This window comes from Athene noctua, chromosome 16, assembly GCF_965140245.1.
Source record: "Athene noctua chromosome 16, bAthNoc1.hap1.1, whole genome shotgun sequence".
NCBI classification, from domain to species: domain Eukaryota; kingdom Metazoa; phylum Chordata; class Aves; order Strigiformes; family Strigidae; genus Athene; species Athene noctua.
Genome location: NC_134052.1, coordinates 12,269,331 through 12,294,536, shown reverse-complemented (window position 1 = coordinate 12,294,536; position 25,206 = coordinate 12,269,331). Strand labels below are relative to the sequence as shown.

Below are 25,206 nucleotides of genomic sequence, written 5' to 3'. Positions count from 1 at the left end.
AGAGTTTCTAAGGTGATCCTCTTTCCTCATTGGAGCAAACTTTAATTTTTGCATGCCAACGTTCTCCCTATAGTATCTCCTTAATTTTCTCATTGCCATTCATGGTATTTTAGGACAGCTTCATCCTGAGTTATAGGCATGTATTTCACCTGGGTTTCAAACATAGTATGTTTTTACCAACTTAAAGGCATCTGGTAGGCATCTTGCTTTTTGGATTTCTATTCTAAGATTTCCTTTTTCACCTCATTTTTATGTAGTCCCTTTTCTAGAAATTAAGTACCTGTATGCTGGCCTCCTATCCCCCCACAAATGTGTTTTGGCTGTTACCCACTTAACCTCTTCTGAACAGAGTCTTGACACCACTCAAGATGAAATTCAGAATGATATCTTTTCTTGTGGGTTCTAAGATTAGCTGTTTGATGAAGCAGTCATTTACTGTGTCCACAACTATTTATCCCTATATCTTGTCCTGAAGAGGAGCTGAAATCTTCTACTGTTGATACTTGTCTGTAATTTACAGCTTTTCCTTAAAATTTCAGCTCCTGAAGTCTTACAAGTTTTTTCATTGAAAAATGAAATTTCCAGAGTCACATTTAAGTCTATTTAATTCACTCGACATATTTTTTGACTGAGATGGTTATGCAAATATTAACAACCTCTGTAAACAAGAACAAACCACACAGGAGAAATGCCTCCTTAACCTGGTCCCTGAAGAGCCATTTACAACAAATGGCTGTGTGCATAATACAGTATTTTCTAATTAGCATCTCTGGCAATAAGCCACTCGGGTATATTTGATATGCTTTTATCTTAAGATTAAATTTACATTTGCTGCTAGGTAGCTCTGACTTCTTCATTCTTGTTTTAGATCTCTGTCATAACATGATTGTTGTGTGATCACTACTACTGGCCCCTATTTGTAAACAGCTCAGGTTTATCTACAGTGATGGGCTCTACAATCATGTCAAATAAGGAGGTGGGGTATTTTTGCAATTTGCCTCTTCGAATTCAAAAAAGATTGTTGTAAAAGTTGCAGGGCAGGTTTCTTTTTCTTTTTTTTTTTTTTTGAGCCATATAACAACTCCAAGATAGAAGCTGTAAAAGCAACCAAGAAAATAATTTATAAATAAGAGTGTCATTCTGAAGCGAACTGAAATATAACTATTAAAAAAAAGAGTTAGTCAAACTTTACAAGACAGGCACAGATTTTAATGATTTTTACAAAGTTTTGAAAAACTGGATATAGAACAGATCCTTTCCCTAGTCCAGTAGTATAACCACAAAATTTTTTCCTACCACAGAAAACTAAGCACTTTCAAAAATAAATTTTCAAAGGCAGACTCACAGTGTCATAAACTGTTACAGCGCTTATGAAATCAGTTGATCTATTATTGATTATATCAACTGAGGATCTGCCACAGAACTCTCCAGTAAAAAATATGTAAGCAAAAAAATATACATCAAATGAAAAGTGCTTTCATAAACATTAGAAATAGACAGTGACATAATTTCTTGTGCCTTGAAAAAATCCATAATTTTCAAAATTTTTATGTTAAAATAGAACCTTTTTTTTAAATGCTTGGAAACAATTTTCCCAGGTCATAGTAGGAACTGTTGCCTGAATCAGATCAGTCATTCATCTAGTTCAGCTAAAGCATTTTCACTATTAAGTTGCTTACCAGCTGCTTTAGTGAAAAGTGAGTCTTTATTCTGAAGTACAAAAAAGGATGGGAAATGTCATACGATTGCAAAGTTGCCTTTCATAGATGTCACTTTTGGAGATTAGAAATAGAAAAAGAAAAGTGCAATAATAAGGTAAAATGACCCCTACAAATCAAACAGCAATCTAATTCAGTTCACCACATGGGCCATTGGGATTTTCATACCTTATGAGCTTAATCTGATTCCAGATGATGTCCATTCATTGAAAACATTTCTATTTCCCTAGGTTAGCAGATTTCTTCTTCCAAACAGCTTGTACTCCACTCTCTCTCTCTTTACCACAAATGCCTGTTAAGTGTTTAGGTCAAAACCTCAGAACAGGAAAATACTAACGCAAAACTGGAAATCTTTTACCCACTCTCAGTTGAGATTTGTTCACCTCTAACACCAGAAGGAGAGTGAGAAAAAGTGTTCCAGTCACACAAGTCTGAAGTTGTATTGGGCAGTTGTCACTGTGACAAGACCATGCTGAAGTAAATACCATGCTGCTACTCATACAAAGTCTACTATAAATCATCTCCTTTTCAACCCTACGAAAACTACAGAAAACACATTCTGTTAACTCAGGGTTGCTTTATAATTGCAAAATAGTGCTGGATTGCCAGCAGAAACAAAGGGTTGGTGGTGGATAAAATATTTCCTCACATTTGTGATCCATACATTAATCAAATATCATTTATCAATTCATAATATCAATAATAATATAGCATTCATGGCATACTCTTGTGTTTAATGCTGACAACATAGCCACTATAGATTATTACAGGTATGAGGATTGGTGCTACTAGGAATTACACGTTACAGATGCGATCTGTTGACTAACACTATAAATCCAATGGCAAAACCAATACTGTTCATTTAAAGGGAGATTAAAATATTTTACGTAGCTTTACTTAAAAACTGTTACCCCCAAGAGCCACTGAAAGTGTCCTTAACCCTTTAATGTGTATAATTTACCTTCTTTTTTAAAGGGTGCTCTTAACCTGGCGTATTTCAATGCTACACTTGACAACATTGCCTCAGAAATCATTCAGTGGGCAAAAATGAAGGACAGGCAACTGAGTGCAGGATGATGAACCACATGTGGGAATGGAAACAAATAGCTGAAGGCAGAACAACTTCTTAATTGGCTTTGCCTTCAAAGCACATGTCCTGAAACTGTCCCGGGCTTAGATTTAAGAGAAGAAAAATTGTGCCTGGGAATGGTGTAGAAATACGAACGAGAGAGACCTGGAGCCAAAATTTCAAATCAATGGAGAAATTTAAAGGGAAAAAAAAATGTTAAACTCAAAGCACACTGTTGTCCAGAGCCTCAAATGGAATCCAAGATTTCAGAACACATTTCCTCTATGGGAAAATACTTGATGGGTGCTGGTGAAGGTTTCATCTTCATTCCTATCTGCTGGTTCAGTTCAGTTACCTTGTTATTCCCTGCAGATCTACTGGCTGAAATACTGCCAATGAAACAGTAACGTTGATCTGTGTGGCAGAAGGTCTGGTGCTGTTTTAACTTATATTCTGAAGTCTTTACTACAGCTCGTACATGCATGCTGTTGGCTACATAATGCAATATTCTATAGTCGTTCACTGAGCAATTGTATGATGGCTTTGCTGCAGAAGTTGTGAATGGGTCAGGGAAAAGTGGGAAAAGGTAGATGGAGAAGGACTTGGAGAACTGAGTTCTCTCTCCTACCCCTGCCAGACTGCTCATGGGGGAGAGGAGTAAGTAATTTAAACAGGGTTCTCATCTTGAAACTACAGTTCACATGCAAATCTTCAGGTAGGTAAGAATCCACAGCAGAATTTAGTAGACATTATTCTTAAAGCATTTAAAATGCTGCCTTATCTAACAATTCTGGAAAATCATAGCATACACATCTCAAGTGAGGCAGTCAGAATTTTTAAATCTCCCTCTGATGCTCTGCACACTCCTCAGCTACGTAAGGTGGACACACCAGCCCCACACTACTTAGGGCTTTTGTGGAGCAGATACTGTAGTGACAGGCACTGTAAAAAAGCTTCTGAATATATCAGTAATTCTGCCTTCATAGATTACTGAAGAAAAACATTTGTGATCATGCACTTAAAGGCTGCATCATAATGCATATGCACAAAGAACCAAATGAAGGTTGCACAGACAACCATAATTCTGGCATTTCCTAACTTTTTAGTGCTTGCCTTTAAAATCTTAATAATGTGTTCTTAATATAGTGGCTTTCCGGTGTATAACATGTAATTATCTGAACTACGTATGTGATGTTTTCTCGGTATCTGGAGAACATTTAGCTTTGTGCTTTAAAAGGATTCTGAAGAATAATCGTTATTTAACTAAAACATCTTTGGCTTTCTTTTCACTTTGCTTTTGTGTGGAAGCCACAGAACAGCTTTTCACATACCAGATGAATAATGTGTAGGAAGAGTGAGAGAGGAAGGGAATTTATGACTTTTTTTTTTAAAAGTATGTGAATTTAATTTCACCAGGCACTTTATTTTAATCATAATGCACAACCAAATTTATAAAAAAAAAGGATTTCCTTCCGAATGCTTCAATATGTTGTTTTATATATTATTGAAAAAGTTCATATTTTACAAAATAATACATTTCTTTTCAACTGTTTTTTCAACTGTAGGTTGAAAATGAATACACATCAATGTCTGAAGTACTAGGTAACATAAAAACATTCTGCATCTTCAAACTATACAGCAAAATGCAATCATAGGCATGCTGGACAACTGTGAGATTACCCGACCAGATTTAAAGGTTTCACAGAAATAAACTTTCTCACACTGTTGGCTGTTTTAGAGAAATTCCTCATCAGTGCCAGGAGGAAAGACACCAGCTAACCAACACACTAAACTAAAAAGCATTGTGACACTTCCAGTGGGAAAAAATCCCCATTCCCTGCCCCCCCAGCTTCTCTGCAGCATAACTGTAGACATAAATCCCTCTCCCTGTTGAAAAAAGTGTGTATATCAATATTGAAATGAAGCACGTGTAATAGACAGTTATGCAATTAATCTGCCAGCACCGTCACTGATTCCTAGTTTTGCAGGGATACATTCACGGTTATGAAATGTCTGAATTTCAGAGCACAAAGTATGAAAGAACAATCCTACTTTTTCAGCTAAAAGATAGCAAATGGAATTTTTTTTCTATATTCCTAATGATCACAGAAATAACAGGTTTTTGCATATTGTATCCCAAGCAAAATATCACAGGAGTCCTAATTCCTTAAGGTTAAAAGCTAGCTGCATACCCTCAGTATAGAATCTCAGAAATATTTAAAAAATGTCCAGAGCTTTAGGGTACATAATGTCCACTCACCTCGGTTAAAACTCCAAGATCAGTACAACAAAATAAGGCATCAGTAGCAGGAAGTAAATTTTTATCCATTTTTTCTATTAATTTCTTCTATTCCTTGCTACTTACCTCCGAGTGCTGCTGTTGCTTGGAGCACACAGAATGCACCAGCTCAATCCAAGGAAGAAAACACTTATTTCCTTTCACCCTCTGTTACTGTTCTCCCTTGAAACTCCTTCACTTTTTTCTTTTCAAGTTGCATAGGAATACAGGGATGGACCCTGTGGGCTCTACCCGGGTCTGTTTATATTATGTAAAACAGATGAATGCATTTCCTATTTTAACCATGAAAATCATGTCTTCACTGACAGGCGCCTGGATCATTAATAGTATACTGTATGCAACTGTGAAAACCCACGTAATGCTCAGAATTGGGCTCAGTTTTCTAAATGAAGAACCAGATGAAAATCTGCAAATCAACTTTTCTTTGTTGCAAAAGTTTCTCTTTTTCTCTTCTGTAGAAGAAGCTGGAAGTCACTGTTTAACCAATATGGATTTTTCATTGGAAATGCTGGAGGAGACCTCTAAGCTTGGTTTAACACCAGAAAACAAACACATTAGAGATGTCTTGGTCATTAAAGTGCCTCTAACCCCACTGTAACTTTTGGTCAGCTACCACATCAAACCTGTGATTCCCCTCTCCCAAGGCAATTTTGTTTTATAGCACTGTCAGCAAACTGCTTCAGCACAGTTTGAAAAGATTCCAGCTTAAATTACAGTAGTGAAAGCCTGTTCTGGGCTCTTCCCCTACTGTTTTTTTCTAGAATATTTAAATTTCATATTATTCCCCACCCAGTCTTAACCATACTTCCCAGAATGCAGGAAAACTGTCTTTCCTTCCTGCAGTCCTAAATGCCTTCATTAGGGAGACTTAACGTTGAAGTGTTTTGGGAAGGCAGATGCTCTAGATTTAAAAGAAACAAGAGATGACTCTCAGTGAACAGCTGCATTGCTCTCAGCTTCACGCAAGCCGTGTCTCAGAATGGTTTTGTACATTATTGTGTCACTGGGAACATATTATTACCATCTAAATTTAAAAGCACTGGCTTTCTTGCATAAAGGCAAAAGCAGACTTAAAACCACAATGACTGTTCTGTTCAAGTATTCTATCCCAGCGATACAGAAAATAAGATTAAAGTGAAACACAGTTCTTGTTTGAGAAGATATTTGCTTGCAAGGTGTCTGTACAGAACTGGCCAAAAACACAGGTACAGGAATTCTCATATGCTTTCAAATATAATATATCTATTCATAGCTCTTCACTGAAGTCTCATTCTGCAGCTGCTTCAGCTCTTTGTTGACTGCACAGAAATATCTTGTCCATACGCTCAAGCAGTATTATTTTACATCTGTTAGCAGATTGAAATGTTGGACATTAAACCCATATTCCAAAGTTATAATTTTTCAGTTCTACAGAAAAATATTTTTAAAATAAACTGAGCACTGTCTGCTTCTGTAGATACTAGGTCATATAATTCTTGAAATAGTGTTCTGGCAAACAATTCCACTTCGGAGCACTGAGCAGACCTCTTGCTCTTAAAAATGGCTAGTAAACTTCCGAAATCCAGGGAGAAAAATCTAAACTCTTTTTTTTTTTTTTTTTTTTTTTTTAAATCTTATGAATTTAAACTATATCACATCCTTTTTTACCCTATGAAGTATATATTAACAGTTTTTCTCTTATTGAGTCTTCTTATGCATCTTCTACAACCACCCACATTTATATTCCAGAATAGTCAGTGACTGAATGATCCATTGCAACTCAGATAAATCGTTTGTTCTGAAAAAAAGTGCACTAATCATATGAATAATGTAAGATTGGTTTATTTCAATGAACATATGTAAAACACAGTCATAGATTTTCCAGTCATAAACAAGACTTCAATGGACAGCCAGTTACTTATTCCCTGAGGGATAGTTTAAGGAACAAGTTGAATGAGGTACTGTTTCAGTGACTATTAACATCATTGGGAGTCTTTTAATTAATGTCAATGGCATAACTTAGGTCAAGAATTTTGTATACATCTATATATATAAAAATATATACACATATATATGTTCTAGCTAAGAACTTCTTTACATTTTCTGAGTATAATTTTTACATTTCAGAAGTATCTGATTCTCTCTAGAGGGGGAGCGAGGCCCAGAAATTTGGGAACTTTGCTTTTTGATAAATCTGGGTTTCTTGACTGGTTTTATGTCATTACATCTGTAATGTGACAAGAGATTAAATATCCTAGGGAGTTAAATGCAATGACAAGTTGAAAAAAAATTTTTCTTTAGTAATTAGTAGAAGTTTGCCAGCAAGCATTATCCTGACCTATCAATCAGTATTTGGCCATTAATCTAATTGTTATTCAGTAAGTTCTTCCTATTATAATCTCTCAGGCAAGTGCTACAAAGTCTAATGATCTTTCTGTGTTCTACCATAAGAGAAAAAAAAGGATGTTGAGTCATGTTGTAAGTCTCTTCACCTTGTTGCTGGCAAGTCAAGCTTTTTCTGAATGATTCCTGAATGGAATAATACTAAAATTGGGGATGTAAATAAGACTTTGATCAGAATACTGGACAGCTAGGTAAAGACGGGAAAAGTGTAAGATAAAGTTGAACAAGGAAAAGGACAAACATTCTCGATTCTAAAAGTGTGCTTCCTTGCTTGAAGTCTTTAGTTAATTTAAAAAAAAAAAGACAAGGACTAACTCACTATTCTGTACAGAATTCATCCCTTCTACTTACTGAAGTTCTGGAAAAAGCTATGACAACCAAAGGCCTAACTTCCAAATGTAAATAAAAAATATTAAGCAAAATCTCTATTAAAAATTAAAGACTCTGACCCAGCAAAGTTCCCAAACATGTGCTTAAATTTAAGTACTTAGTCCTAACAAGGTTAATAGGATTCATCTGTCAGTGAGATGCCTTATGCGCAAACATGCTTCTTTGAGTTTTAAAACCACATTTGCTAAACTTCTAAATACTTGAAATTTAGGCACACAAGTTTGAAAATCTGGCAAGAGCTTCTTAAATGTTTTACTGAAATATAAAACAGATCTTTTCTGGTTTAGGAGTTTATATGAATTCTTACTCTTCAGGCCAACAGAACTGGTTGTTCACCAATAGAGGAGTTGTCATGGCCACACAGGTAATGTTGGAGGGCTTCTCAGGCTGACTGTAGCAACCAAGGCAAGTCAAAACTTTTGATATAGGACTGAGCTAATGAATGAACATATTGAGAAAGGTGATGTTTTGTACTCTTGCTGATGGGCAAAATTCCCCAAAACCTTGGAATGGCTTAACTTCAGATTCAGATTTTCCATTGCCATGAATAAAATAGAAATATTCCTCCCTAACAGGACTCAGACTTTAATCTTGCGTTTTTGCATGAGATTCAGAACTCTCATTTTTACACTTCCATATATGAAGCACCTCTGGCAATTTAAACTATAAGAATAAATAATCTCTACAGTGAATTCATGCCTTTTAAAAAATCTCTTTAAGAATGTGAACTCCCCTCATACACTTTGGTGTTCTCCATGTACTGGAGAACTAAGTTTTTGTTAAGCTTTTCTTAGCAAACATACTTCAAGTATGTGAATTTTATAAAGCATCCTAAATGTTTTATGTAAAATTGTGTGCATGTGGTAATAGTTTTGGATATAATATTTTACATTTCAGCTGTCTGTATTTCTGTGTTATAAGACATTCATTTATTTATGAGATCATAGATCTTCTTTGGATTACAACTAAAATAAAAGATACTCTTTGCTGGTAACAAATGGTAACCCTTTTTCATTAAAGCTGGGCAACATTCCACCTTCCAATATTTTATTGTGCAGCTTGTTTAAAAGTCTTCCAATAAAAAGAGATTCAGTTGTCAATGTTACCAGGTAATGACCTGAGCAATTGATGTAGCACAAACTTGGCATACAAAACCCTGTAGGGATACTGGAAATCTAGTTTCCCCATTGAGGAAGAGGGGGATGCAAATTGGCAAGGTTACCTCTTGCAAATCCAAGGTGGTTTGCTTCCGATTTCTGTTTTGCAAGAAAAAATTATCATATGGAAATTTGTCTGTGTATCAGAATGCTGAGTGCTAATTTTAGAACTCTTCATATAGAACCAGTAGACTCTTTGAAACACGCTGAAGAGAAATTGGCATTTGTGGAATCCCTCTTAAACAGGTTTTAAATTAGGTGAATTAGGACTATAACTTAATCAGTATTACTTAAATACTCATAAATTGTGTTTGGACCTGATTTTGGGACTTTCTTCTATCAGATTTAATGAATACCTACAGAAGAGGCATATTTATAAAAATTGGAAACAACTACTCTTTAAACCAGAAACTTCGAGATTAGATTTAGAAAGACTGTAAAATGAAACATTTGTTCTCCTATTGTCACAAACCTGAAGAAATCCCTCTTATTTTAAAGCCTCTTTCATTTGAATACACTTAACAGGCTTGGAGTACTTTGCTACTACTTCAGTAATTAACATTTGTAAACTTTTCTGATTTGGAATTAATGTTGTGGTCAGTAGAGAGACCAAATATTCCAATATTTTCCTGGAAGTATCTTTAAAATGTCCTAAAAAGTATTTTCAAAAGCTACAAAATTCATATACCACTATCCCTGTGTCTATTGATCAGCCTTAACTAGGATATTTTGGGGTTTTAAAAGTGGCAATAAGTTTCTTTTGTTTTCTCAATAATAGCTTTTGTAATTTTTTATTTTTATCATCTGTCACAAAAATTTGTTGCATGTGTAAGCAATTTAATGGTTCACTGAAAGGGTGTTATGCAACTGAATTGTATAAAATCCTGTCCAAACCCAGAAATTATTGTAAGGGGGAAACAGCAAAATGGTGAAAGGCTGAGAATTTAAATGTGCTTTCTATTTGTATCCGTATCTTTTTATATGTGATTTTGAGTAGCTACTCTCTTTGTTACCTTGCGAGGGTAAAAGGGAAGAGAAGATTAGATTGAGAGGTCAGGAATGGATAGTTGCTGTCTATTCCCAGAAGAGTCCAGACTCTAGAGTCATAATTTAGCCAATGGGGAATATGTAGTACCATATCTGTTTTACATAGGTCTGAAATGATTATGTCAACCATTGCTAGCTCCATTTCATGGTTAGTTTTCCAACCAGAAGTCACTCAGTGTAATGCTGAGCTATTATGAAAATCATTAAGCCTGGTCTTAACAGCAGAATGATAAATGCAGTATTCCAACTGCACTAAAGTCAGAACCTAAGGGCTTTCTATCCGTGCTCATTAAAATCCTGTAAAGGAATACAATGGATGGGAAATATTATCAATTGGCACAGCTGTCATTGATACAGCTTATTAGCTACTGTGCCAGTATATACAGCTATTCAGAGTGTGAGGATCAGGGAGCAATTCATGCAAATTCTGCCAGTATTACATCACTACATCATACAGATTTTTGTTGACCATTGTTGTGATTATCTATACAGCAAAGCATTAGTCTATGAATGAAAGAAAGCTGGATAATTTAACTCTAAAGCAATTATATGTACTCCAAAAGAAATGAAAGACCTAACATTGCATTTTTTATTTCACTGTCACTGACTTCCACAGGAATAAGAGCTCATCGTAAGGTATTTGACAGAATAGAGAAATGCAATCATGCTAGACTCTTGTTTCTGCAATCAGAAGATATCACTTCCTTGCACAGAACCTTTGTATTGTACTAGATGATCTTCTGCAATCCCTTCCAACCTGAATCACCTTATGATCCTATGATCTGTTTATGTAACCTTTACAAATAAAATCCATGTCCACAGGCATCACTTATTTACCTATATTTTTACAGATGTCCCAAATGTATGTTTTTGACCTTCAGGCAGAAACACTGAAGTGCAATAGAAAATTCCACTTGACCAAAGCTGGAAAAGCTCAGAAGCCTATAAATTATCCAGTATTCTAGACTGTTAGAGTAACTTTTGAAAACAATAAATAGTAAGTCAGGTTCATTTTGGCTCAGTACATAAAATACAATGAGCAAAAGTGGAACAATTGTTGATAACCAAAAGCTGGCGTTGTTTAAATTCTTGGGATGAATTTTTGTATTTGTAATTGAACTTGCTAGTTTGAGCTCCAAATACATTTTTGAAGGAAGCTTTACAGATATTATCTAATATCACACACAATATGTATTTTTCTTCTCACCTGTTAAAATAAGATCCTTGTAACTTCTAACATTCATCACCACAGAGCATATCACTTGAAACACAGATGACCATCTTTCCACCAGCCAACATAAAAGAGTGAAAAAAGCAATGTCAAAAAGCAGTAACACAGAACTGTAATTCCCTCCAAGATTTTTTTCTTATCTCTTCTCACACTATATGAGCCTTACTTCACAATCTCTCTTGCCTTTTCATTTGAAATTGTGATGATCTTTCAAGAGAATAATCAAGGAGAAGGCAATTTGCACACTGTGTAAAAGTATGCATTTTGTTTGCAGTCAGTTCTGAAAACATGGACTTCTGTCCTCTCTATACAGGATAAACCATTAAACAACTGAATATAAGTATACTGTACGCTGCAGAGGCCAAAGGCTTGAAATCGTATTTTCATTGCTCTGATGACTAAAACTGGCTAATATTTTTATGCATTATACATAGATCAAAATCAGCATGTCATGAATTGTTGATTTTTTGTCTAGTAATCATAAACCATAGAATGTTCTGGGTTGGAAGGGACCTTAAAGACCATCTAGTTCCAACCCCCCTGACCTGGTCAGGGACACCTCCCACTAGCCCAGGTTGCCCAAAGCCCCGTCCAACCTGGCCTTGAACCCTTCCAGGGAGGGGGCAGCCACAGCTTCTCTAGGCAACCTATGCCAGTGTCTCACCGCCCTCACAGGGAAGAATTTCTTCCTTTAATCTAAATCTGCCCTCTTCCAGTTTAAAACTCTTACTCCTCGTCCTATCCCCAAACCCCTGATAAAGAGTCCCTCCCCCCTTTCCTGTAGCCCCTTTCAGTCCTGGGAGGCTGCTCTAAGGTCTCCCCAGAGCCTTCTCTTCTCCAGCTGAACCCCCCAACTCTCTCAGCCTGTCCTCACAGGGGGTGCTCCAGCCCCCTGATCATCTTCGTGGCCTCTTCTGGACCCGCTCGAGCAGGTCTGTGTCCTTCTGATGTTGGTGCCCCCAGAGCTGGACACAGCACCGCAGGGGGTGGTCTCACGAGAGCAGAGCAGTGGGAGCTGCCCACACTGTTCCGGGTGCAGCCCAGCACACGGTTGGCTTTCTGGGCTGTGAGCACACATTGCCGGCTCACAGGCAATTTTCCATCCACTACTACTTCCAAGTCCTCCTCCTCAGGGCTGCTTTCCATCCACTCCTCGCCCAGCCTGGATTTGTGCTTAGGACTGCCCCGACCCATGTGCAGGACCCCTTGGTCTTTGGTCATACTGCTTTCATGAACTGCTCTTTTGAGGCTCTCCATCAGCATCCTTCAAAAACTGCTATACATTAATCAGCCAACGAAAATAAGATATATCAACATGATATATACCCTCATAAGTACACATCTATCTCTAGCACTGGGAGTACCAGGGATATAGCGAGGTGTACGAGAGAAGACCACTCCGATATTCAGCACCAAGGTCAGCTCAGGACCATACACAACCTGTCAAAAAGTACCTGGATTCATTAAAAAGTCAAAACTCTCATCAGAAATATAGAGCAGTCTTCAATTAATAAAACATTTGTTGGAAATAAACAATCCTGATAGACAGGATTTTATTAAAAAAAAAAAAAAAACCACACAAAAAACAAAACCAAAAAACAACACCTAAACCTTAATTTTTATTCCTTAACTGTATTCTTTAAAGAACATTCTATGTGGAATACAGTGCAAATGGTTAGATGTGAGATACAGTATTTTTGTAACATTATTTACTCTTAGTAATGCACAATGCAGCTACCTGTATGTCTGGTGAAAGATAAAACAGATGAATTGTGCACTGCGCTTACATCTACTTTTCTTTGAATTGCCTATGTACAAAATATGGGCTAAATTGTGCCTTTAGGCACAGTCTTGAACAAAGATCATAAACTGCACAATCTCAGAAGACATGATATTGTAGCACAACTCCCTCTTTGCTTCATGATAGGCCAGCCACAAATTAACTTTTTCAGAAGCAGTCTGCAGCATGCTTGCAATGTCTCAGACACACACACTAACCAGGGCATTGCACTGTTACAAGTCTGTTTGTCTTTCCATTTCTCCTTGTCTACTCCTCAATTTCATCTTCCAGAGAAGAAAGATGTCATAGGTAACAGATTGCATGTAAGCCCTCTCGTATGCAGACTGAGACAGACATACATTTTCACTCTCTTAAACAGATGTATGTAGTCTTTCACAAACCTAGAGATTTTTTGTGTAGGTTTAGTTGACATATTTCCTTTGAATGTGGACTTGAAACATGGAAATGCATTGGGTAGACTGAGATGAATCTATTCCTGACCTTAAATTGATCTAAATGCATGTGAAATGCTAACTCGGAAGACCTCTCTATATTTTATACATGCAAATAAGCAAATGTGGTCCTACTAGATTTATTACGTATCAAGCCAAAGAGTGCTTTAATTTTAAGGGAATGAGTTGTCTCATAGGTTCTGAAGAAGACTTTGGCAATCCACCAATGACAATAAAGCTATACTGACAGTATAAAACCTCTAAAACATCAAAGTCATTGTGTAGATGATTGTGTTGTGGTAGTAGACAATTCTGGTACATAGTCCAAAAAAAGAAAACTGCAGTAAGGTTAGAAAACGTTCCCAGTACAGTAGCCTGGAATATGTAGTATCACGAGTGAGAACATGGCAAAAATGCACATGGGAAATCCCAAACCCAAGAGTAAAGTCAATCACTGTACATTTATAGAAGTAACCAGACTGATACAGTACTGCACACAGTACTGTCTAAAGGTTGTCCTTTACATGACTCTAAGGGCTTTTTTACGTGGCAAAGCTTACAAAATCTAATCCAAATTATCTCACCATGTGTGCTTGGCATAGTTTAATTAAACCACACTAAATTTGCATGAATGCTCTCTCTTAGAATTAATCTTAATTCAATTTAGGTTCATTTACTTTGGAAAAGAATAACGCTAAATTAAATTGAGCTCACTTTAATTTTCAACATGAGTGTCCACATAGATTTTAATAGTTAACTAATCCACTGTACTTTCATAAATTAAACTACATAGTCCATGTTTATGTAAACAAGCTCTAAACACACTTTTATGTTATTTCAAGACTGTTCTATTTTCTATTACACTCCATATGGGCTAATTTAACAGTCACTAGGAGGAGCCAAGTATTAGCGGATTGTTCTTAACTGAGACTGTATTTTCCATTACTGTATATAAAAGACATTTTTTTATATATTCTCTGAATTACAGTCCTTAATGTAGCCCTTTAGGTCTTAAAGTCTACTGATGATGAACAAAAGATGCTAGATATGATTCTTTAGAAAAAAATAGTATTTATTTAAATTCCAAGTCTAAAAATTATGTGCTTAAAGATGTTCCTTTGCAAAATAGCTTATAGCATAAGAATTGGATTTTCTAGATAAAAGATGTGCTAAAACCACAATTTGAGACAATTTCTGGACTGTGTCCCAGCACGAATCAATCTTATGGATTCTGAAAATGCTAAGACAGATCTTGAAATGGTAATTAATCTGATATCATGATTTTGATGTCAAAGAAGAAACTGATTTATAGCTGTTAAGGCTCTAACTCAACAATTATAAACAATGGTTTTTTTATGTTTCACTGTTCCCAAACTTGTCGGGTCCCCTCATTAGTTTCAATTTTTAAAATGTTCTTCTGTTCATGGGGTGAGAAACTATCTTTGGCTGCAACTCTGTTCAAATCACAGCTTGTTAGGCATGGTTCGTGTTAACTGTGATTTCAGCTGGCAGGGCACTAGATTAGCTGTTGACATCAAGCCAACATATAATTTTGTTTTCTTGAGTCATCTGTTGCCAGTTCCCATGACAACTGATCTTCTAGCCTTCAGATTTACTAGAGAGAACCATTAAAATGGCCAAGAGTACATATAGAGATTCTTTGAAGTAGATGGAAGTTCAACTGTTTTCTTCAATGGAAACTAAAAGATCTTTTCAGCTTCTACTTCAGCTACATGTGACTTCTGTTCATGAAAACACAGATGTTCTTGTATTAGAAAAATAGAGTGAATGGTAGTTTTTAACAAGAAATCTGTTTCAGTATCTTTCTACTACATCTACAGAAAGAAGGTCTTTGTGTCTAAAATCATGTGATGCAGAGGACAGGCAAAATATTTTTCTATTCCTACTGGCATAGCAGTAGTGAAAGATGAAATTTAAGATACGGATTCTTTTGATCTTCACTAGACTCCCTGTACATTTCAATTTTTTGTTTCACAGATGTGTGACTTAGGTACAGGAAGTATCTCAGGAACACATCATTAGTGCACTAAGTCAACCCAGAGATTGTAACAGATCAGAGGACAAGGCCAATCAGAATGCTATGGGAGCTTCTTAAAGCAAAAATACCTTTGGCTAAACTCAGTGTATATAAAATATGTATAATCCATATAGCCACAGGTTATGAAAGCATAAGAAAAAAATAAATAGCATATGGAACACAAGCAGTCTTTCTAGTAGAATGTTAATAAGCAGTGGTTATTTCTAAGAGCATCTCCTGTTGAGTTTCACAGGAATCTATGCAGAAGTTATTTCCAAAGTCTGAATTCTACATTCCCTTATACGCTTTGTCTGAAACATTGTGAAACACTAAGCACCCCCAAATCCCTTTGAAATAAATGGTAGCACAAATATAATAGGAAAAGTTGCACAACTGACTCAAATACTGTTAGAGACATCAGAAAACAAAACAAAACAAAACAAAAACCCAGGCTGTCTCTTTACCTTTCATTAGGTAACCATTTGCCTCTAGTATATGGGAAGAAAATCAGCAACTAGACAACTTTGTAATTTGATGTGGGTATTCCCCACTGCCCAGGAGCTTGTACTAACAAGCATTATTTGCAGGAGGATGTCCTATTACCCCTATTACACAGAAAGTGCAGCAGGCATTGCAATGTTTGCAAACTCAGGTGTGGACACAATACTCAAGGCTGTTCTAAGAATTAATGGCCCTCTGAAAAGGCAATACCCTAGAGGGGTTTATGAACCCCATTCAGTTTATGTTTCATTATACATATTTGGATGACTTTTCCAGGCTGGTTCTTCAACAGCCGTTCAAGACTGCTCTCCTGAATGTGAGGGTACATAGGCCTATCATCTCAATTAAAACAGAGAATAAGGCAGTCACTCTGACAAGAAGCTACCTTGCTTCTCTTCTCCTCCTCTGCCCAGTGGAAGCAGTTAAAATGTTTTAAAGATAATGGGGGTGTATGTGGGAGAAAGTGAAAGATAAGAAAAGAGAACATACCAGTTCCTCAGCTTGAGTTAACTCTCCCAATTCCACTGAAGACAGCCATTTTCCACCAGCTAAAAATCTAGGCCATTAGAAATCACAGGTGCTCAAGTATTTTGGTACCAGTCGTATGTAACTAAGTGGCCTTCCCTTATAACAACTTTTCCCCATTTGAGTATAAAGCCACCCTTTGCACTGCTGTGACTGGTAAAAACTGCTGTAAACTAATGACAAAATGAAACACTGTGGCTGGGATGTATGATGGTCGTCTTGCAATACTACAATGGAGATTAAACAACTTCATACTTTAAATCTGGCAGGTTTTGCTCTAATAGCTGTGAATTCAGGCTCTGTGTGATTGTTTTAGAATGCAGTTGGCTCATGAATGTCATTGATGCAGATGCTGGCTTACATTCAAAATGCTGTGTTTCATGCTTTGCTTTTATCTTTAAATATATTTGAGTAGGTTTTTCTCTCTTCTAAAACAGTTCACATAATAGGTAGAACTAAAAATGATCTAATAGCTTCAATGCCTTAGAGCTACTGCCCATGCATGAAATTCAAACTGTGACTATAAAAAGAAGTAAGGAGGGCTTTCTCTCTAATTTTTATTTTTGGCTATTTTTGTATTTTTTGAGAAGGATAGAACTTGTTCATGTTTCAAGTCAGCATCAGTTAAATAAAATACAATCTGAAAAGTTATTACAGGTCATCTGGGGAACTGGAGGCAGGAGTCTGGGGGTTTTTGACTGGTTGAGAAGTCAGTAAATTTAGGAAGATTAGTAGTTACTAATTAAGGTTACAGAATGACCCAAATTTGGTTTTACAGCCTTTACTGTTTCAGTAAGATGCAATAATATCCATTATAGCTGAGCAAATAATTACTGATGAGGAATATATTTGCACCTTACTTTCTACCTGCATATTCCCTTTGATTGTATTAGTTTTCCTGACACTATCATCAACTTCTACTTGCTAGATTATTTCTGCAGTGTTCAAAATGTGTCTTGTATGAGTTCAGCAGCCAAATATGTGGCATTGCTCAGTTCTAGTCCAATACCTTATGTCAGTTCACTCTATGACTGAGTGCAACTCTTAATTAACTTTATTTGCATGTGTGCAAAACATATGCTTGATTATTCAAACCGTGCTTTGTACAGATGTTGCCTAATTTTGTTAAATGGGCGAGACCACTATAACTTTCAGGAGAAATTAGCCAAATTACAATAGATTGAACCATTTGAGTGTGTTCCCAGACTAACATGACCATTTGGTCCCTTGCTTGTAAGAATTTAAATATTTTACCTATTTGCAAATGCTCTGAAATAACAATTTGTGATTTTAATAAACATGGATTGTTATTTGGTTTTACTACATGCTTCGTTTCAGCACAGACTGACTCAATATGTTGTGAGACATATGTATACTGAGACACTCCTGGAGACTGATTTTAGGTTGAACCATAACCATTATGACTTTGGATGAGACCACTGAGGATGAACACTGTGGGTAGCTGGTCTGTCCACTAGAGCATGCTTTAATTATGTCATCAGAGCCCTGGGTCATACTGTAAAGAGGTAGACTATGTTGTATCCTCTAAACCTGTTCTAACGAGTCAGGCATTTAATCAGAGACTAATATATTTATTATGAATAAAAGGAACAGAAGGATACTACAAATTTCTTCAGAGAAGCTTAATTGATAGTGCATTGGGTAATGAATGACTAATTAATAAAATGAAAGCAGAATATAATGGATTTGTACTTTGTTTGTACACAAAGGGCATCATTAGAACTCTTCAACCATCATTATCTCTGTCTCTTCTGTGGTGAGTCATTCTGCTCCCTGAAAAAAAAGTCTAGCTGCATTATAAAACTGCCAAGCAATACAACTGATACAGCTAAAACTTTCTGGATTATCCTCCTATGTAAGCTGGTTCTCTGAATTTAGGGGATTCTTTCCCATTTCTTTTTTTCCATTTCATTGTGAAATGGGTTATGCAGATACCTCTGGCAAATCTCAGCAGAATTTTCCAAAAGTGAAAATATATAGAGAAAACCCCTTACCCTACCAAACAGTCACATTAGCTATGGTCTCTGGGAGGACTCTACCTGTCTCACTCTGGAAAGGAAGTGGCCCATCTTAGGTGTGGAGAAACCAGGAGTAAGGGATAGTGAATAAGCTTAATGACAGCTCCTGTTTTTCTGGTTCATTCAGACAAACCTGGGTGCCACTCAAACTAAAATTTGTCCCTTTGTAAATGGGAGTGAAAAGACTTTGTCCTCTTCTTCTTCTGAGAAGATGATCACACCCTAGAGGTACGCAGCTCCAGAATAAGCCCTCCCTGTCTCAACCAACGTACAATAATCTGTCTTTACCAATTCAGAATCAGTGCTGTTTGCCACATTTAAAACCACTACAACAAGATTAAAGTGACTGTTGAGAAACTGAAAACAGAACATAAAGAGCAGGAATGGGATCATAATTTAGTAGCATGACTTATTCAGTCTAAAAAAAAAAAAAAGTAAAATAAAAAAAGAACATTGAAGTAATGAAACAAAACCAAAGAAAAGCAGTCTGGCAAATTCTGACCTCTGTGCTATCAACACTTTAGTAAGTAGGTTCTTTGACAGGCAGATTCTCAAGAAAGGCCCCAAAGACACATAAAGGTATTTTTTCAAAGTTCAGTTACAAAATTTGTGCATTTCTAGTAAATAAGACATTCCTTGATCTACCAAAGAACTAGACAAACACATAAGAATCAGTCTTTGATTAAAAAAGCCCCAGCATTATTCAACCAGTCTGGTTAAGCAGTCAGTTACAATCATTTGGTTGAAATACATATCTGTGGTAATTGTGTGCTTAAATGCTTTCAATGATTAGTATAATGTACTGTGGAAAATGAAATAGGCATGGCAACAAAATATAAAAAAAGAGTTCTTTTACATACAATGAAGACAAATCGTAAAATCAGATGCCAAAATATACAAACCATTTGTATGCACAAAAATCCCATGAGTGCATATGCAAACCACTTAATTATGCCTGTTAGTTATTATAATTGTCATTAACATGTGCAATTACTTGCTCTGCATCACAATTCTAGGTGAATGGTTAAATCAGCTACAAAATTATGAATAGCTGAAAAATTCTGTTTCAGTCCCTGAGCCATTTCATTAAATCTCTTATTGTATAGTAAACAAAGTGCATATCATGAACTAACAAATTGCAAACTATATTTTTTCCTGAAGTGACTGCAGTATTCCCAGAAGAATTGAGGTTCTGTTGTTTACAGAACAAGAATTCCACATGTAATAGCAGTGAAATTATCCTTCCAGTCCTTCCTATCAGGTCTTAGTCACACCACCAGGATGGGTTATTTGGGCTCCTTCAAACCTTGGGTGTTCTGTTAGGGCTGTTACATGCTTTTTTTTTATGCTGTCTGTGATCCCAGTATTTAAGCAGTTCCTGCATAAAACCATTAGCAATAACTTAGTTACTTCCACACATAATTGCCTGGCTCTTCTCTTCTTTGAGGGGCCAGACTTTGGTTGGGGTTGGGTTTTCTGGAGTCTTTTTCAGGGATGAGAGAATAAGAATACGATATTTTGGAAATAGAATAGATGTTACATCTGTGAATGTAATTTTTTGGGGGGAAAAAATGGAAAATGAGGATGATTGTGGAATATTTCTTAAGGACTATCAGACTAGATTTGCCCAAGCACCTCTAAAGATTGTTCCACAGTTAAATCTTCTTGAATCCAAAAGCTTTGTTCTCATCTCTTATGATGGCCAAATGACTTCATCTTTGGCTCTGAATTCTAAATTGTTTTAGAGGAACAGCCCTTGTAGTAGTACTTCATCAGCTGAAATTCGGTCCTAAATATAACTGGAGTTTCAGCAACCTCTCATACATGGATATTAGGGCCAAAGTTGGTTTCTCTAAATTGGCTTCTCCTAAGTTCACTCAGAGCAAGTTTGAGGACATGACTGCAGGCTTGATGGATTTATCGTGACGTGAGCCATGAAGAAAGGAAACATGAGAAATCCAGGCTACCCTTTGGGTTGTGTTTTTCACCTAATATGTTGACAGGAAAACACACCAAAATATAAAGTTATTAACAGGTGACAGCTCCTATTCCCTCCTTTTCTCACCTCTCCCCACCAATAAAGGCTGTACATATTATTTTTTCAGCAACAATGTTAAAAACTGAAAAATTCATAAAACCTGATGGTTACCCTCCCTTATCCTCCAGCTTATCCTAGAGCTTGAGTTACAGTGCAGAAAAATCTAGCTACATACTTCCAAAATTCAGACTCAGCCAATAACGTCAACAACAACAAAACCCCAAACCCAAACCCCTTCCTCTCCCATCAGGACCTGGACTGCATGTAGACTGCAATTACCAGAGTTAGTGTTGAGGAGAGACCATACAGAATGCAATTATGCTATTAGGACAGGGTAATCAGAATAGCTTGCTTGTTAGAGAAAACCATATACTTGTCCTACACTAGTATTTTCACTTACATAAAATAGCCTTCTCAGGAGATACTACAGTTAAACAATGATTAGGCATAAGAGATCAATTTTCAATGGATATAGTTTTTATGATAGCACGAGACCGGAGAAAGAATCACAGTTTAGTGTCCATGCATTTAAATAGTGCAAATAGTTTTGCAGTGATGCACTAGTTTAGGTGTGCAACTGTGAGTTTCCATTATCCTCAGTCAAACAAACTGATGAGCAGTGGTATCAAACACAGACATGAAATGCCCATTAAAACGTATAGTTAGAACAGTGACATTTCAGACAAAACTCTAAAAAGAATAATATAATTACTATTCAAACCACTGTTGGTATCTGATGTTGGAGCCCCTTTGAATTTGCTGGTTTTGCAGATGAACGGATAAGACTAAATAAATACGCTGTGATACTTGTGATCCCAAAGCTGTGGACAATTTATGAAAATGATACTATGTACATCTTTGGGAAACAATTGCTATAAATAACCTACCTGTCATGAGAAATAATCCCAAATAACAAGGTTGTCACCTCAAGTAGACTTAGATGGCAGCAAAACAGATGAAGCCTTCTTCACATCTCAGAAGGCAGAGTGTGTTACGGGCAGAACAACAATGAAACAAAGCAGCTACCTAAAACCACTGCAGACATACTATTTTGGAACAGTTGCTTTGAAGTCATACCTTCTGCTCGCTAACCAAATGACAAGATGAGAGCAGGAGCACTGGGTCAGTCAAGCCTGTTCCAATGGTAAAATCCCTACAAAGGAATTTCAGTGCTACTTCTGGATACAAAACATCCAAGTTACCAATGATTTTGTTTTGTGCACAGATGTACGTTACACGGGAAATGAGGGAACAAAAAATTGGTTTTGAAAAGGTATAGTTAAAAATTTCACAGTAACAGTCATGATTTTAAGGTTTCGAACATGACTCGGATGTTTAATGAAGTGGTATGACTTCAGCAGTTTAGTGGCCTCTCTGAAGATGGAATTACTGATTTGTGGTATAAGTGCCCATAAGATCTGGCTTGGAAGTTGTAATATTTGGAAGCCAGGAAATACAGTACTGCCATTAGAAACAGATACAAGACAAATTCTCCTGATTTCAGCCCAGAGTATTTTTTATTCTCAGGGGAATCTTCTAGTACCAGTTTTTGACCTCTTCTACACAACTTCATTTAGCTGTAAGGTCTGAGCATGCTTGAACTTTGGCCCTCTAGCACTTGGCCTGTGCTCTGAGCATATCAGAGTCAGGAGCTGGGAGATTCACAGCTCTCTGATTCTGCAAGAGACATGATCCGTGGAGCAGTTACCCAACATTTTCATGACTCAATACCAACACCTGTAGAGCTGATACAAGCTCCTTGGAAAAGTCTTTGAGGGTTGTATAATGGAAGAGCAGGATTTATGTGGTAAAACAGATTCCAAAAAGTTGCCAACCACAGCAATGTGGAGAAAAAAAAAGCAGCCACTTACTATAGATATATAGACCTTGCCTAGTAGCTGTTCTTTCAACAACTTACATATGCAATTACACATCTATTCACCATCATTGCAGGTGCAAGCTGAGCAACAGCATGTGTATAAATGTGTGTGGGTGTGCAAATGCTTCATTATGGTGATTTGTTAGCACAGTGAGTGAAGCTTTGTGTCCAATGAATGTGTAAATTAGGTGCTCAGATGACTTGAGTGAAAAACAGTTCACTTTGCCTCCTTAGCCCATCCCTCTCAACAGACATTGGAAAAGATACTTTCATTCCCTGTCAAAGTAGCAGCTTCCATTTAAAACCTAATCCTGCTTTCTTGTGCTGTCCTCAGGTTTCTAACAATGAAGAGAAGTGAATCTTGAGGTATTAGTCATGTTGAATGATATCATAATCATATGCATGATATGCTCTTATGTAGCATTAGAATAAGAGGTGTCACATCTTGTGTTGTCATTTCTGGGGCAGAAAAATGGGACTTCTAGCTAGTTTTAAATAATTTCTGGCATTAACAAGATTCTGACCAGAGGCTCTCTTTCATGTTCAGGATATGCACTGCATTATTTCCTATTATATCACAATATGTTGCAAAGGAACAGCTAAATTACCAAGACTAATCCTTTAAGTCTTTCTTTCTTTACAATGTCAGACGAAATAAGACTATGCCATATTTCCATAATCTCTCTTGTATTATGAGAATATTATGATCTATAACAACAACAAAATCCCTAAACTGCATGCATTTCCGTTGGCTCTGATATGCTTAGACTCATCTCTTTCTGTCAGAAATGATATTTCTAAGTCTGTATGATTTAATTTTAACAGACACTATCAGGCTAAAAATCAGATCATTAGCATAAAGCAGAAAAGAAAGTTTTCTGGTGTTCAAAAATTAGTATTTCTGAAAAGACATGATGTAATACCTGAGGTTCCCTCCAACTTCAAGAAACTACTTAAAATGAAAGTCAGTTTTGAAGATCTAGGGTGTCTGCTTCCCCTTTTTTTTTTTTTTCCTACTAGGATACATATATTTAGATTAATCTGTTCAAAAGTAGCTTTTGTTCCCAGACAACTTTACATCATACATCAACTACCAAGATCTAAAAAAAGATTTCTGCAATGCTGTGATGGCAAATTGCAAAGGAATTTCTTGAGGGAGGATGGGAGGGGAATTTGAATTAAAAACTAATTAATTAAGCCCACCAGAAGTAGCCTTTCATTTCTTTAATAGGATGAGAAAAAAAAAATATATATATATAATAAAGGTGTATCCTCCTCCTGAGAGACAGAGTGAAAACATCATCCCATACGTACCTATTCAAAAATTTAGAGTGTATTTCTCTACTGATGTTTTCATGATGTCTAACCTGCTAAGAACATAATCAGTAACTTAACTCTTTTAAAATAACTTAATTAGAGCAGCCAAACCAACCATGATCTCAAAATACATAAACACTTGGCAGTGTGGTTTTTCTTTGGGTTGGGGGGTGGGGGGTGTGGCTCAGGAGTTTTTTGTGGGTTTTTTAATAAGTTACTGCAAAGTATGCCTAAAATGCTCAACAGGCAAAGAAATACAGATAAATATTAAATTCCAGGATGGGAAGTGGAATGAATTTTCTGCAGATGCAGGACACAAGAGACATGATTATATAAAACATCATCTCCCAAATAAGATAGATGAGTAATGCCCCAGGTCATAGTGCAGGTTTTTTCAAAGAGGTTGGTAGAACTAGAGACCTTTGATGTCTTGGAATAAAGCCTAAACACATCCTAGAAGTAGTGTTATGAGATTAAGAGTGAGAAAAATATAAATGGAACAGCAAGTTACTGAAAACAGATTCTTCTACTTTTTGCTCCCAGGTTCTCCCTTAAGAAACAAGGGTTATTTAATCACTTTTCATCTCATGTCACCCACGGTAACTTTGGAGCTTACTGTCAACTTTCATCAAAGGATACAGTTCATGAAAAAAGACACTAGTGACCCTATTAAGTATTACCTGTAGGAAAAGGCTGAGTGTTAGGTCAGTTTTGCTTATGCACCAAAGCATCCACACAGGAGAGATGTTGTAAGTGCCCTAAGGGAATAGTTTTCAGTCAGACTGACACTTCATTAGACAATAGAGGATCCAATCTTAAGTCATAAGTCATAAATGAGATTTTTGACAGTTTAAGATCAAATTGAGGACTGAAAAATGCTGAAACTATAGAAAAGCAGGCTTTGTTGGCTTCTCTGTTGTTACAGTAGTAACACCCATTCTATTTCCAGAAGAATAATTTGGGAGAAAAGCATCTGGAGCAGGGGGGACCCTGAATTTGCTAAGACAGAAAAAAAGTGCTAGCTAAGAGTTAACTAAGACAAGATGGAAGAAAAGTGAAAAAAATGTAGAGAAAATAGACTGAAAAGTTAAAAAAGTTGCAACAAACTCTACTCTTTCACAAGAGAATGTAGGAAAGCACCAACTCAGTGAAATAGGAGGAATGCCAGTTTTCCAGATTGGCCTGTGTTGTCTTCAAAGATACTTTCTTGGACTTAAGAAGAGAGATACAGGACACATTTCTATTATAAGTTAGGGCCCTTTCTTAAAACGTTTTCATTCACTCACAATATTCTGGATTTATAAAGGACGCTTCTTTGTACTTTGACTTGTTAAAATGATCTCT

At 36.5% G+C, this 25,206-nt stretch overlaps 1 protein-coding gene across 4 annotated transcripts in view; it reads right to left on the bottom strand.

The window, feature by feature from the left end:
• PHACTR3 (phosphatase and actin regulator 3) overlaps nt 1–25,206 on the bottom strand; it is a 115,190-nt gene that overhangs the window by 76,723 nt on the left and 13,261 nt on the right. Inside the window, exon 1 of one of the 4 annotated variants that reach the window (XM_074919971.1) lies at nt 11,270–11,331. The exons of 2 other annotated variants lie outside the window; for them this stretch is intronic. In XM_074919971.1, coding sequence (XP_074776072.1) covers nt 11,270–11,306 — 37 coding nt within the window. In that variant the 5' untranslated portion in view covers nt 11,307–11,331. Of the gene's footprint in view, nt 1–5,152; nt 5,186–11,269; nt 11,332–25,206 lie in introns of those variants that run through there. One more of the 4 variants, XM_074919974.1, reaches the window with a different exon arrangement.